This window comes from Miscanthus floridulus, chromosome 11 (genome assembly GCF_019320115.1).
Source record: "Miscanthus floridulus cultivar M001 chromosome 11, ASM1932011v1, whole genome shotgun sequence".
Lineage (NCBI taxonomy): Eukaryota > Viridiplantae > Streptophyta > Magnoliopsida > Poales > Poaceae > Miscanthus > Miscanthus floridulus.
In genome coordinates, this window is record NC_089590.1 from 11247738 (window position 1) to 11264234 (window position 16497).

A 16497-nucleotide genomic window follows, 5' to 3' on the forward strand; every position below is an offset into this window, starting at 1 on the left:
CTAGGCTCCATTGGCTCATACACAGCACGCTGTGGTTGAAAGCATCCAACATACAAGCGGGCAGACTTGCGGTCACGTCTCATCTACAAAAGTTTCAAATCGTTTAGAATAGAATCAATTGATTTTATAATAGAATAAGAGAAAAGAAGCACAAAACTTAGCAAATAACAAGATTAAGGTGGAAAGCATGAACCAAGTGAAGCAAAGAAACTAAAAAAGACTATTCTAACTAGGCTTGCGTCCTATAGTCAACAGTGCTCTGATACCAATCTATCACATCCAATTTTAAGAATAAAAGAGGATGTATAAAGTCTTATGTGCACCCCAAGAACGGTCGCACACATAAGTGGACAAATTGTGAATTGTACCAACACAGTGTTTATTACACAGCAAATAAATATTCAACACATAGTTTCAAACATAGATATGATAGCTGCTAAGATAACTCTCTTGCGGAAGCTCCAATAGGGACGTCAACTGGTGAACACCAAGCCTAATACTCATCACGATAATCTTCAATCCAATCTTGATCTGTTACCCATCCGGGATTTTTCCAACATAAAAGATAAAGCAAGGCATAAGTACATGTCGTACTTAACAAGATAACTAAGAGTTCATGAGGCTCAAATAGCTGACACTGGTTTACTGCGGTTAGCATTTAAGTCATCATCAAGTTTAGCATTTATTAACATCAAAGTAGCAATAATCCCATAACACATGATCAATGAACATGAATAATCAATATCTTAAACAATTAACATAAATGATCATCTTAACAAGTAAAAGTCATTATCCCTTAATGTAAGTGTTCCAAGGTCGCTCGTATCCGTGAGCACGGCTAGTATACCAGTTTGTTAACTCTGCGCAGAGGTGTACACTTTCACTGAGTCATGATTTCCAAATGGATGGGTTTGCAAGGTCCAAAACACCAGAAATCATATAAAGCTACCTAAGAGCTCGTCTAACCGGCCAGGGCCACAGGGTCATCAGATATAGGAACCCCCCTTCCAAAAATAAAGTAAAAGGCCGCTTCCAAAGCTAGGCTCAACAGGACAGAGGCTGTCCTATACCCAACTCGCAGACCTCTAACCAACTAGAGAAGGGTTTCTCAAGCAACTAGAGCCAGAGCCATATAGCCCTCATTGCTGTATGTTAATCCCGGATAATCAGTTACAAGACAAGTCCTTCTGTTGCTAAAAAGTCATCTTGTTTATGTTTGTAGCATATTCATTAATCAAGTTTCAAGATCATGATTGTTGCACTAGCAATAGAACTACCCAATGCAAACCTCCCAGGGTGACAAGGTAATTGAGTATTCAAAATCTAGGAAATCCTACCATAGGTAGCAAGGAAGACACATGCATATGTATTTTAGTGAGCATCATGAATAGGACAACAAGGAAGGTACCTAGCTATACTTTCCTTGATCAAAGTTCTCCTGAAAGTTTTGCTAGTCTTGCTGGTCTTGCTGGTCGTAGAAGTTCTCTTGATCACCAATGTAAACCTCACCGTCTGAACTCGATCAACAACACCAAGCAGCAACATACAATCATCCGAGCAATCATGCACGAAGCAAACAAAGGGCTATAATTAGAACAATACACCACCAGCAAGAAAACAGTTTGAAAAGTGTATAAAAACATTCTACTTGTCACTACATTCACATAGACGCGAAATTCACCGAAATCGGATCTAAAACGAGCAAGATATGGATTTTTCCAAGTTTTCCTTAAAGACTATTAATGCATTAAACATGAACTCGAAATTTAAAAATTGGAACTGGGCTAACAAGGACACTAACACGTAGATTATGAAATTACGAATCCAACGCAAGTTGAATGGATCAAATCGGAGTTAAAATGAGCATTTTATAAGCATTTGAAAATCAGTGGCAAAACTGTAATTAGTGAAAACGTATTTTGATTCTGTTAAAAAGGAAAATACGTTTTCCAAAAACGAAAACATAGAAATCCGAAAGCGTAAAGGATGGTGGGTTCTATTATAAAGTCCGCCAGGGGCTCTTTAGCAAAACGACCACCCGAAGGGGTATCTATGAATCTCGGCCACTGGATCGAGATTGAACGATCTAGATTAGATCGGTGCGGTGTGCGGGCGGCGCTCCGGCCAGAGAAGAAGGCCAGCGCGGCGGCGTGACATGGCCGGCGGTGAGGTTCTCGCTGGCGCTGCTGGTTCGGGCGATTCCGGCCACCATTTGGCACGGGACCGGGTCCATTCGAACGAGGAGCTCGACGCGGTCTCACCTAGCTAGGTGATGGAGGCGGATGGCGGTCACCGACGGCGTGTGGCTCAACGTGTAACACCCTAGGTGTTTGGCTTCCACTAAATTGCATGTCATTTCATAAACATGTGCATTATCTATGTCATCATGTCATTGTTACTGAAACGTGCATATGCAACATTTTCAACTGTGTATGTTTCATGCTTGATTGTTGTGAATGGTAGTAGTGCAACATGTGAATGTTACATGAAACTCTCATACTTGGAAACATGGCAATATGGTAGTAATGTGACAAGTATAGGATAACAACAAGGTCATGCAACATGTGAAACATTGTATTGAAACATATGTATGAATTGCTTGTTTTACTTTCTTTATCACATGTGATCAGTAGAAGTGGTATAACAACTTTGTAAAATGGTTGATCATGGTCTAATACACCTTAACTACATTTAGTTTACTTGTTGGAACATTGTTCATGTAGACCAAAATGACCAAAATGTCCTCAAGTGCAAGTTTGACTTAAATTGACCCATGGAGTGTCATCGTTTGACTGATTCAAAAGTCCAACTTAGAAGCTTTGCATGGCTGTGCGCTCTTTACAAAAGTTGTAGATAATTTATCAAGGAACAAAAGTTGTTTTATGGCCAATTCATGAAAATGGCTAGAACATGCTCAAACATGGCCCACAAGTCAGATGTACATGCTGATTTCATACTTAGCAAATTTTTCTAAGTCCCAAGCAGATTTCAGTTTCATGAGCTGATGTTTGGAGCACTGTATCTCACTGACCAAGTCGAACTAGCTCGAGCTCCAATTAGTAAACTTGTAGTACTCATGTAGGTCTCCAACTTTGTTAACTATGGCTTAACCTGGATCGCCACGGATTAGGAGTTAATCGTCGCCAAACATGCTCTGTCAGTCGGGGCAATGGGCGACTGAATCGCGTTTCTGAAAAACGATTCAGTGACCGTCATGGCCGACCGGTGCAGAAGCTTGACGCCGCGTGTCCTCCACCCATCGCCGGCCTTCTGTCGCGCAGGCCATGCGCCGTGGACGTCCTGGCGACGCAGCAGCGCCTTGAAGCCGCCCCGCGCCTGCCCGTGCGCACTCGCCGCGCCATTTTCATTTCTTCGCCCCCTCTGCTCGCCGTCGCTCTACTGGAACACCAAAGCCGCCGAGCCAAAAATCCAGCCCCACCGCGCGCCTTGGTCCGATTGCTCCCAGCCAAAGCACCGCCGTGTGTTCCTCCACATCAGAGACCTCACCGTCGTCGCTTTTTCTCGCCAGGTAGAGCTCACCGCGTAGGCGGCTCCACCAGGTCGCCATGACCGCCGCCGCCGAGCACGCGCGTGGCCGTGCTGCTCAAGCCCTTTCCCTCTCTTTCTCCCCCTTGCGCTGGTTTCTGTGGACCCTACTGAAACTCGTGGAGCCGACCATTAGGGCCAAGACGCCATGGCCTCGCCGGAGCCGGCCGTGCAGTGACTGAGCGCCGCCGTGGCCATCGCCACCTCTCTTAGTTGCGTTAATCGCTGCGAGTAAGGGTTCCCCTAGGTCCGCTAGGATGAGACGAGCACGTAGACACTGTTTCCTTCGCCGGAGAAGCCACCGGCGGCGAGCTACGCCACCGGCCGTCGCTTCTCCCCTGCTTCTCTCGCTGACACGCGGGTCCGCCCTGTCAGCCGTTGACGCGCGTGGCGGGAGCACGCTGGGCCGCGCCATCGGCTTGGGCCATGCCTGTGCACTCGTGGGCCGCCGTTCCTTGGGCCAGCCCACCTGTAGCTGTTAGGTTTTCTTATTTGTTTTGTTTATTTGTTTTCACAGATTTATGTGCATGATTCTAAAATATGTATTTCCTAGTATATAGATCCAAATGATGTGGTTCTAATTTTGTTAAGTTCCTGGTCATGTCTAGTATTTAATAAAAATATAATAGGAGCACATGTTTTAGAAAACTTGGATGAATTAAATAGGAGTTTGAAATGTGTTTTTAGAAGCATGCAAACTTGTTTGAATTTTATCTTGAGTTTCTGTAGTCCAAAAATTATGAAATTTTGTGGGTCCTCTATTTTGATTTAGTAGAGTCTCTGGTTAAAATTTCAGAGCTAGTGCATGTGTAGTTTTTAAGTTATAGAATTTCCTTTTATTAATGGGTGGATCTTGTGTGAATTTTCATAATTTTTCTATAGATCCAGTAAAGGTAAAATTTGGTGGGTACTATTCTTATGCTAGAATGATGCTAGGAAAAATGTGAAATCTGTTGCTTGACACTTTTCGTTAGGATTTCTTAATTATGCCATTTTAAGCCAGTATGCCTTATCATTTTTGTGTAGACTGTTATACTTACTCAATGGCTTTGAAATTTTTATGGTAGCCTATGTGAAGCATGAGATAGCTACTGTAATTTTTATAGATTTTTCTGAACAGTTTTACTATATATTGCTTTAATCACCTAATTAACTAGATAAATTAGAAAAGAGTATTAAATAATTTATTTAGAAGTTGACACTATACTTTCTGATGTTTATTAGGTATGCAAAACAAGTTGGTAAACTTGGTTTGATCAAAGTATGCTTTTGCACAATCATTAAATAATTAAGTTAGTAACCCCGTCATTCGGGACAGATTCTAGGTTTGCTGGAAATTGATTTAGTTAACATAAGAATCATACTTTGATGTTTACAAATGTTTTGTAGAGAATTTCATAAGCTTTCCAGAATGTCCTCATGCAAGTCATTTGGAGTTGTAGAACTTTAGTTGTGATTTAATTAAGGGACTACTTGTATGCATATGAAACTTAAATGTTAAATTATGTATACCTTTATTATTTCTAAGTTGTGGTAATGTTCCTAGGTGTTAGGCCTTTAACTGAAGATGAGCATCTTTACCATAGGTTATGCAAGTTAGGTAAGTTGATCTTGTCTTTAAGTTAAGTAGATACATGCTTAAAGTGATTTTAATAGAGCCAACTACTCGGTAAACGAGTGTCCAGTGATACTTTCGTAAACACTCACTGTGATTCATTCATCATGAGCATCATGTCATTCCTTATGCATCCATGATAATTATATTTTGCATCGGCATGCAATAGGTGTACCGGAAGGAGTAACCCTGCTGGAATTCGAGGAACTGAGCGAGCAGCAGCAGCCGACACCGGAGATTCAGGAGGAGCAGCCTTCAGGAGAAGTGCCAGACGAGGTCGCCGTTGAGTGCCCGGATCACTGTCCTTGCAACTTTGTGAAAGGCAAGCCCCGGAGCATATTAAGCCTCCTAATTTCCGAAATGCAGTATAGTATTATTGTTACATATATATTGTTGCATTAAGTTTAGGTGTTGGATGCAAACACTTGCTGCATTGGTTACCCAATTCCTTGTCCAGATATTGTTACCCTAAATCCCATGTAGCTCAGGCTCGAGTAGTGCTTATCCCTGCTTAAACGCGGTAGAAGTCGGGTGATTTCCTGTCACCTGCGAGATATAGGAATATACATGTGGCACGGTTGGCTATATTTGCTATCGTGGAAAAGAACTAGTCTTAATTTGAAATGAAGACCGGACGGAGGCTTACCGGTTTGCAGTGACTCCGTCTGCGTCGCTTAAGGACTGATTCTTGGAGCCTTTCCTGTTCATGTTGAACGCATGCCTCTCTCTTAGTTGGCCGGGTCTAGAGACCGACCGCGAAGCCGAGTAGCTCAACTCAGGCCAGGAGTCGATAAGTATAAAGTATGCCTCGGAAGGGAGCCGTAGGCGTGAGTCCAAGGGCAGGTGATTTAAAAGTCCTGATCGTCCTGGCAGAAGGGTAATCCCTGAGAGCGCTGGCGCTGATCGAACCCGCGAATTTGGTTCCTGAGTTGTACCAAAGGTAACCCACGGCTACCCTTGCTAAGTATACCAGGGTGAGAGTTAGGAATACCCCCTCAGCTAAGTTGTAATTCGATTCGAATCGCTGTCTCTCCCGGTTAGTGAGAACTTGACGGGCTTATCTCCAATGTAGATACACTTAATAACATAATGGTTCGGCAATGATGATATGATGATGACAGCCTTATTATACCTGCTATGGTTAATACTGTTTGCTCCTAATAAGTGAGTGCTCTAGTACAGGTGCTAATCTAGTGGACAGGTAAATAATGATAAGCTTGATGCTAAGTTTAAATTGGTTACCATAATCTTAAGCTCTTTTCTGCAACTGTGTCAAGCTAGCCCACCTGAAAAGCCTTGCATGATCCTTGGTGTCTTTATTTCTGTTTTTGTCGGGTAAGTCTAGCTGAGTACCTTCTCGTACTCAGGGTTTATCTCCCACCTGTTGCAGATGACCAGTTCTACTTTGGTTGCTGCAAGTACTGCCTTCTCCCAGCTGGGGATGAAGACTAGACCGTTGGGCGCGGTCTCTACTAGTTCTCGTACCTGATAATGCTTTTGTGGGACATGACTCAGACTTGGCAATGTATTTGAAAACTATGATGTTTTGTACTAAACTATGTTGCTTCCGCACACTCAAACTTGGTTTGTAATATTCTAATTCAACTCTGATGGATGTAATCCGAATGCTACTTGTGAAATGTTGTAACAGATGATGTGTTGTGTTGAATCATTACGATCTTGGTTTATATGTCGAGAGTTGGTTGAAATCCTTCGTGATTTCCGGACTACCGGGATTATGGGAGCTTAAGTACAGGAATTTGATCGCTTCGGTGATTGTTTTTGTACTTACGTTCTTATGATTTGGTCGGTTCTGTTACACAACGCGGCGGCGACAGAGCTCCTGTGCACAGGGAAAACACAAAATAAGCAAAATTTTACCGGAGAAAAAAACTCGGGAAGACTCACGGGATCAAGGCGAACTCGTTCACGTGCTTACAGGGACGAGAAGGATGATGGTTACGGCGAATTGCGAGCTTGGGCGGTGGCCTAGGGTTTTGGCTCACGAGGAGAGCTCAGGCGAGGGCGGCGCATGTGCTAGGGCTTGGGAAAATGGGCACAGACACGGTCACATGCCCTCTTATAGGCAGACTTGGACGTGGGCCACATGCCACCTCGACTCGGGCGGAAAAAGGAGGCGGGATCGGAGTCTGGCTCGGGTCCAATGGAGGAAGACACTGCTGACGTGTGGGCCAGCTTCGTCAGCGAGACAGAGAGAGGAGGAGGGCTGCTGCCGCTGTGGGCTGCCGTGAGCTGGGCCTCGGCCTCCTTGGCCTAAGAAGAAGAGAGGAGGAGTAGGCCTGCTCCGCATGGCGAGCTGGGCTTGGCTACTTGCTGGGCCAAAAGCCAAGAGAGTGAGAGAGGTGAGGTTTTATCCTTTTCTTTTTATTTTCTAGAATTTTGAATCAACCTTTTCAAAAGGAATTTGAAACTCTTTTCAAAAGCTACAGAAACCAGTCAAACATAATAAAATATGCATCAGCATGTATGCAGCAACCTGTTCCTAAGCTTAGGATAAATTTTAGTTTCACAAAGTTATTTATTTTACTTTATTGACATGCTCACAAAATTGCACTAAAATCAATTTCAGCTATTTTAAAATAATGCAAAATTTTGGGTGTTACAAATCTACCCCCTTAAGAGAATCTCGTCCTCGAGATTAGACTGTGCTTACTCAAACAACTACGGGTATGTCTTTCTCAATTCATCCTCTCTTTCCCAAGTTGCCTCTGCTTCCGAATACCGATTCCACTGAACCTTACACATCCTAATTGTTCTGCTTCTTGTAACTTTCTCAGCTATATCCATAATCTTAATTGGAAACTCCTCATATGTTAGATCATCCTTAACAGCAAGTTCCTCTAATGGTATTTGTTCCTCAGGCACACGCAAACACTTCTTAAGTTGAGACACATGGAACACATCATGGACACCAGATAGGTTCTCAGGCAATTCTAATTGATAAGCCACTTCTCCACATCTCTTTAAAACTTTAAATGGACCAACATACCTTGGGGCTAGTTTACCTTTCATGTTGAACCTTTTCACACTTCTCATAGGTGATACTTTTAAATAGACATAATCTCCTTCTTCAAATACCAAGTCTCTTCTTCAATTATCTACATAGCTATTCTGACGGGTTTGTGCTACTCTCAGGTTCTCTCTAATCTTTCTCACCTGCCCTTTAGCGTTTCTAAGCACATCTGGTCTAAACACTTGACTTTCACCTATTTGATTCCAAAATAAGGGTGTTCTACACTTACGCCCATACAAAGCTTCAAACGGTGACATCTTGAGACTCTGTTGATAGTTGTTGTTGTATGAGAACTCTGCATAACACAAACTCTTATCCCAACTAGTACCATACTGCAACGCACATGCTCTCAACATGTCTTCTAAAATCTGATTAAGTCTCTCTGTCTGTCCATTAGTTTGAGGATGGTAGGCTGTGCTAAAATTCAACTTTGTGCCCAGTGAAGTGTGCACCTATTTCCAAAAATGAGAAGTGAACTGTGAACCTCTATTAGACACAATCTTCTTTGGAACACCATGCAAACTCACTATCCTTTCCATGTATAGTTCTGCTAACTTTGGTCCTCTATAAGTGGTCTTGACAGGTAAGAAGTGAGCAATTTTAGTCAAACGATCCACAATCACCCATATTGAATCATAACCTTTCTGAGTACGTGGTAACCCCACTATTGATGACTACAGGCCCGATCTTCCGAGAGGTAGCCGGTAAGTTCGATTTGTGGAGATCTCAACATTGGCAATCCGGCTTCAAATCAGACACGATTCGAACCCTGCAACCATTACACCACCGCTCCGTTGGTTATCAACCAAGCACAACTTGATTGACCTCGCCAAGAAGGCTTTTCCTGCAAGCGAATCGAAGAGCACAAGCAAGAAGGTAAATCACGCAATCTGAAATTGCAAATATGAATGACGCGAATATCAATAGAGGGTTCAAGAACTCGGTTCCAAAGGACTAATCGACACAGTGGAGGAGATCAAGAACGGGGGCCCTGGATCACTGTAAAAGGATTTGTCACCACAGTTACAATGAACGATTCAATTTCTCGAGGGAAAACTAAACTCTAAACAAAACCCAATTGTGTAGCAGCGGTGGCGGCTGTGTTTATAGTCTAAGACTCGACCTAGGGTTGGGGACGGCCAGGGGTTGGGCGCCCACAACTTGGGCTTAAGGCCCGACACGATACATGGCCAAGTTGGCCCAAATAGGTGACGCAGCACCTTGCTGTGGTCACATAGAATGATCCATGGACCTTCTGGAGCTGGGACCAGATCCAAAACGACGGCATCGTCGTCCCCTTTCCAACGCATCCAAGAACGGCCCGTTTTGATGTCGTATGAGGAAGTTATGACTGAAACAGTAACGACGTGTCTGCTGAATCCGAGGACGACGTGGCAGCTGAGTTGGAAACGAATTGCAACTTGGGGAAGACCATGGCGTCGGTGTGTCCAGCGTGGCGATGTCCTCATCATCCTCCCCTTCTCGAATTGGAGTCGTCCTCGACTCCATCTTGGCGATGTCCTCATTATCCCCTCCTTGTAGAATTGGAGTCGTCCTCGACTCCATCCCATCATCAGCGAACTCCTGCAAAAGGTTAGTGACAGCAGGCAATGCACCAGACATAAAAGGTTGACAAAACATAGTATAACATGGTGCATCAGGATTATCACATAACTCAGCAGTAGCAGGAGTTGTAGCAAGAAAAGCACCTCCTTTTAACTTAATCCCATTATTTTTAGCAATGTCTGTTGGAGGTTTATTTTTGATCTCATTAGCATGTTTAATAATATCCGTAGGAGACAAAGGCAGCAATGTAATTTTCTTGTCCTTATGTATGATAGTGTATGTATTAGTTCTACCATGGTGTAAGGCATCATTATCAAATTCCCATGGGCGACCTAACAAAATGGAACAAGCTTGCATAGGGACAACATCAAAATCAGCAGTATCATGATAAGAGCCCGTGAAAAAGCTAATGCGTGCTGATTTAGTTACCTTAGTCTTACCACTATTATTGAACCATTGAAGTTTATATGGATACGAATGTTGTCGTGTGGTCAAGCCAAGCTTGTCAACCAAATCTGAACTCACCAAGTTGTTGCAACTCCCGCTATCAATGATAGTGAGAACACGACAACCCTGCACAATGAGATACATGTGGAACAAATTGTGGCGTTGGATCTTCATCTCTTCTTCATGACCCACACGTGTACTCAACACACGCTGCACAAGAAGGCTAGGGTAGTCCGCGGCAGCAGCCACAGAGTCAATGGTGATGGTCTCCTTGTCATGATCGCCCTCGATGGGATCTGCATCAATGTTAGCAGCAAGGGCTAAATCATCTTCAACATCACTAGCACTTACATATCCATCCTCGGTAGCAATGAAAGCGCGACGACTGGGGCATTCCTTCATGACATGTCCCATGCCTTTGCATCGGTGGCAAATGATTTTAGAGCTAGACGAGGAGGAGCTAGTAGAAGCACCCGGAGTGCCACTTTTCTTCAGCTGTGGAAACTGCACATTAGACAATTTACTTACCCTGGAAGAAAATGGAGGTGTAGATGGCTGTGGTGCAATAGGAAGCTTGGGCGTCTCCGGCTCGGAACGCTGCTGAAAATTCCTCCCATTGTTAGACCTGAGAGGCTGGTGTTGTTTGCGTCCCTGTACTTCTCATTTGGCCTTAATAGCAAGATGATACAATTGGGAAAAATTGCGCCATTCTTTGTAATCAAGTATGTTCTGTATATCATGGTTTAAACCACCAAAAAATCTAGCACTAGCATCATCATCATCTTCATTTATACCACAACGTGCTAAACCAATAAGCAATTCTTGATAGTATGCTTCTACTCCTTTATCACCTTGTTTTAAAGTTTGTAGTTTCAAACGTAAATCACGTTGGTAATAAGGAGGAACAAAACGAGATTTCATACGTTGCTTTAAAACATTCCAAGTTTGAGGCACAGCAGCAGCATTATTGGCATTACAAAGATCACTCCACCAGAACAAAGCAAAATTAGTAAACTCACTGGTAGCAAGTCTAACTCTATGCTCAGCAGGAACATTATGAGAATCAAATTTTTGTTGAACAGCAAGCTCCCAATCTAAATATGCCTCTGGATCAACATTACCAGCAAAAGGTGGTAGACTAAATTTAATTTTAGCAAAAGGATCATTATTACCATGATTATTACCTGCCATACCGCGACGATTGAAGTTGAGGCGGCGACGGGCACCACCGTCAGCATACGCATCTTCATCACCAGCATCTTCATCATCAGCACGATAAGGTGGAGGGCGTTGCTCAAGCTGTTCAATGCGGGTGACCAGATTGTTCACGTTGCGCGTCAGCTCGGTCATAAGATTGCGTTGTTCAGTCATGAACGTTGCAAGCTCGCCCTTGGACACGCACTCATTGAAGTCCGTCAGAGTTCCTGCCATGGTTAGAAGATAGAAAAAGACAACACCAAAGTATTATCCCTATCAACTAAAAGGAAACAAGTGGTGGTGGTGAAAGTGGAATGCAAAATCACAAGCGGCTTACCACCGTCTTGCCTGTATTCTTACCAACACCAAACAGGAGCAAAACCAAAGTGGCGAAGCAATCTGTTGTTGAGCGTGGGTAACAGTTGCAAGATGAACCTGTGCTGACAGAAGAATATGTGGAGCTATGGGTAGGCACACAATATGACAGCAAGGATTAGCAATTAACGAGTGCAGAGTAGCGATTGTTCAATCTGGATCCAAAGTACAAATCACAGTTGCTGGCTAAGATGTGTCGAGACGTAGCGCAACAAGGTGAAAACAAAGAACGATCGAAAGAACTCACAGAACAAGCAAATAGCCCGGATTTCTCCTTTTTCCTGAATTTTTCCCGGATTTTCCCAAAAGGCACTAGTAGGAAACAAACTTTTTTTTTACTATTTTTTTTTATACTTTTCTCTGAACAAGGATCACAAAAGATGCAACCACAAAAATTGGCACCTACAACTGAGGTGGGATGTGGTCTACAGAAATTCAGCACGTTCTCTGAAAAGCGTGCAAAAACTTTGACAATTTTTTTTCTATATTTTCCCGAATTTTTTTAGCAATTCTGATGAAACCAAATAGGGCGAAGCCAAGTTTGGGTCGGGTCCAAATGGTGTCAAGAAGCTGCACAAAAAATTTCAGATTTTTCTGATAAACGAGTGAAAAGTTATGCCTGTTTTACCGAATGTATCTCAAGGTATGTTTTCCGGGAGGCACAACACGGCGGCGGCAGTTAGGGCAAAGCATCCCTAAACTCTAACACTGATCACAGTAGTAGGTATTCGCCTGATGATGTAAGGAGGGCTGCGATGCAGGCAAAATAAGAGCGGCTGGCAACCTATCTAGGGTTTGCGCGGCGGCGAGAAGTTACACAAGGCGGCTAGCGGGGCAAGTCGAGTAATGTGGTGGCTTCGACTTGTTGTTTGGGAACGGTGGATGGGATAGTGGCGGAAAACAAAATCACAGCAACGGGCGATTGAACTACGACCACGAACACAATCCTAAACCAGCAACAAGACTCGACCACGGACACAAACTCAACAACATGAATCTGAAACGAAATTGCAAAGGCACAAAGGGCGATAGGACAGCGGAAATTGAAATATTTTTGGGCTTTTTGTGGACTCTAGGTAATGAACAAATATGAATCTAAGGCAAATGAGATTATACCTCACGGTAAACCTAAAATATCTTATACCAATTGATGACTATAGGCCCGATCTTCCGAGAGGTAGCCGGTAAGTTCGATTTGTGGAGATCTCGACGTTGGCGATCCGGCTTCAAATCAGACACGATTCGAACCCTGCAACCGTTACACCACCGCTCCGTTGGTTATCAACCAAGCACAACTTGATTGACCTCGCCAAGAAGGCTTTTCCTGCAAGCGAATCGAAGAGCACAAGCAAGAAGGTAAATCACGCAATCTGAAATTGCAAATATGAATGACGCGAATATCAATAGAGGGTTCAAGAACTCGGTTCCAAAGGACTAATCGACACAGTGGAGGAGATCAAGAACGGGGGCCCTGGATCACTGTAAAAGGATTTGTCACCACAGTTACAATGAACGATTCAGTTTCTCGAGGGAAAACTAAACTCTAAACAAAACCCAATTGTGTAGCAACGGCGGCGGCTAAGTTTATAGTCTAAGACTCGACCTAGGGTTGGGGACGGCCAGGGGTTGGGCGCCCACAACTTGGGCTTAAGGCCCGACACGATACATGGCCAAGTTGGCCCAAATAGGTGACGCAGCACCTTGCCGTGGTCACACAGAATGATCCACGGACCTTCTGGAGCTGGGACCAGACCCAAAACGACGGCATCGTCGTCCCCTTTCCAACGCATCCAAGAACGGCCCGTTTCGATGTCGTATGAGGAAGTTATGACCGAAACAGTAACGACGTGTCTGCTGAATCCGAGGACGACGTGGCAGCTGAGTTGGAAATGAATTGCAACTTGGGGAAGACCATGGCGTCGGTGTGTCCAGCGTGGCGATGTCCTCATCAACTATGAAGTCCATTCCAACTTCTTCCCACTTCCACTCAGGTATCTTCATAGGTTGCAACAATCCTACAGGTCGCTGATGCTCAGCTTTCACTCTCTGACAAGTATCACATATAGCAACATACTCAGCTACATCTTTCTTCAGACCATACCACCAATACTTCTCTTTAAGATCCAGATACATCTTAGTACTGCCAGGATGGATAGAATAAGTTGAATCATGTGCTTCACATAGAATTGCTTCATGAATGGCTTTCACTTCAGGCACACAGATTCTTTTTCTAAACCATAGAGTCCCATTCTCATCTATGCTGAAACCTAGAGCTTTCCCAAGCGCTATATTACCTGCTATCTTCCTTAGTTTCTCATCCTCCAACTGACCCTTACGTATCTCAAGCTCTAATGTAGGTGTCACTTCTATCTCCATAGCATTATAAGCAATACCAAGGTTCAAGTGTTGAAGCTCTTCCCATAACTCTTCTGGCACAGGTTCCATCTCAAGCTCATTGGCATATCTCTTCCTACTAAGTGCATCGGCCACAACATTCGCTTTACTAGGATGATAGTGCACCTCTAGAACATAATCCTTGATCAGTTCCAACCAACGACGTTGTCTCAAATTCAGATCCGTCTAAGTGAATATGTACTTCAAACTCTTATGATCGGTAAAGATATCACTCTTATGCCCAATCAGATAGTGTCTCCAGATTTTTAAAGCATGAACCACAGCTGCTAACTCCAAATTGTGAGTGGGATAATTCAACTCATGTTTCCTCAGCTATCTAGATGCATAAGCAACAACTCTACCCTCTTGCATAAGAACACATCAAACCTTGACGAGACGCATCACAATAGATAGAGAACTTCTTATTTAGATCAGGCAAAATTAGCACTGGCGCTGTTGTCAACCACTTCTTTAATTCTTCAAAACTAGCTTGACACTGATTAGACCACTCAAACTTAGCATTCTTCTCTAACAGGGCTATCATGGGTTTAGCGAGCTTGGAGAAACCTTCAATGAATCTTCGATAATAACCAGCTAAGCCAAGAAAACTGTGGATCTCACTTACATCATTAGGTGGCCTCCAATTCAGTACATCCCTCACCTTGCCTAGATCCACTGCTATGCCACCATTAGAAACCACATGTCCAAGAAAAGAGATTTCTCTTAACCAGAATTCACACTTACTCTGCTTAGCATACAACTTATGCTCTCTAAGCTTCTGCAGCACCAACCTCAGATGTTCAGCATGATCATCTTTAGTCTTAGAGAATACCAATATATCATCAATGAATACTACCACAAACTTATCAAGATACTCCATAAACACCTTATTCATCATATACATAAAGTAGACAGGTGCATTGGTCAAACCAAATGACATAATTGTATACTCATATAACCCATACCTCATAGTAAAAGCTGTTTTAGGTATATCAGTATTCCGAATCTTCAACTGATGATAACCAGAACGCAGAACAATCTTAGAAAACACACAAGCACCTCTCAACTGGTCAAACAAATCATCAATTCTAGGCAACGGGTACTTGTTCTTGATAGTTACCTCATTAAGAGATCGATAATCCACACACATACGCTGTGTTCCATCCTTCTTGTCAACAAAGATCACAGGCGCTCCCCAAGGTGATGCACTAGGACGAATGAAACCTTTATCTGACAACTCTTTCAATTGTTTCTTAAGTTCTTCTAATTCATTAACCCCCATTCTATATGGTCTCTTAGCTATAGGTGTGGTACCAGGTAATAATTCAATTATAAACTCAATGTCACGGTCAGGTGGCATACCTGGCAAATCATCGGGGAAGACATCTAGAAACTCCTCCACAACACGGTCCTAGGGATTAGCATCATCATCTAGTTGATTCACTATAGCTGTTGGTGGTGGTTGCACTATCACGCCAACACTGATTCGATCTCCCTTTGGTGTTGACACTACTACAACTCTCTCCTGACACTGAATCACAGCTCGGTGTTCTTTCATCCAATCCATACCCAGAATCACATCGATCCCAAAAGTTCTCGACACAATAGAACTGACTGTGAAGTCTACCCCCTTAAGGTAAGACTTGCTGAAGGGCAACAATGTGCAGCTGGTATTGATCCCCCCGGTGAATTTACTACATTTGGGTCTTCATTGCAATTAAAGGTATGCTATGTGTTCTAACAAACGCTTGTGAAATAAAAGAATGTGAAGCTCCAGAGTCAAAAGGAACATTAGCGGGGATAGAGTTGATGTTGAACGTACCCAACATAACTTCTGGTGCTCCAACCACAGTCTCAGGCGCCACATGGTTCACTCTTCCAGTGTTGTACGTGGGCTTCTGGTTGCTATTCTGCTTCTGAGGTGTCTATTGGTTCGGCTTCTGAGGGCAATGGTTAGCATAGTGTCCCACATCTCCACATTGGAAACACCTATTGGGAGTACTAGGTGCACTACTCTTCATCAGGGTATTGTTGGGTGTTCCCTGGCATGGAGTCTGATTGCCCATTTGCTACGGGGTACGCTGGTTCCAATTCTATTGTTGGTTCTGAGAGCGTTGTGGAAATTGACCATGGTTCCACTGACTGACTGGACCTTGATACCTCTGCCGATTATTATAGTGTGGGCGTGTGTTGCTTCCGGAGGCCTGTCCCTTCATCTTTCTCTTCCTGTCCCTCTCCAATCGCATATTGTCAAGCACAATAGCGTGATTCACCAACTGCTGGAAATTAGCATATGTGTTATCAGCCAACTGCAACCTAAGAT

At 43.5% G+C, this 16497-nt stretch overlaps 1 protein-coding gene across 1 annotated transcript; it reads right to left on the bottom strand.

The window, feature by feature from the left end:
• Positions 1–7843: 7843 nt before the first annotated feature.
• Positions 7844–8218, bottom strand: LOC136491642 (uncharacterized). Its single transcript, XM_066487922.1, has one exon. The coding sequence runs from the start codon at positions 8216–8218 to the stop codon at positions 7844–7846; it is 375 nt and encodes a 124-aa protein (XP_066344019.1).
• Between the last annotated feature and the right edge of the window lie 8279 nt (positions 8219–16497).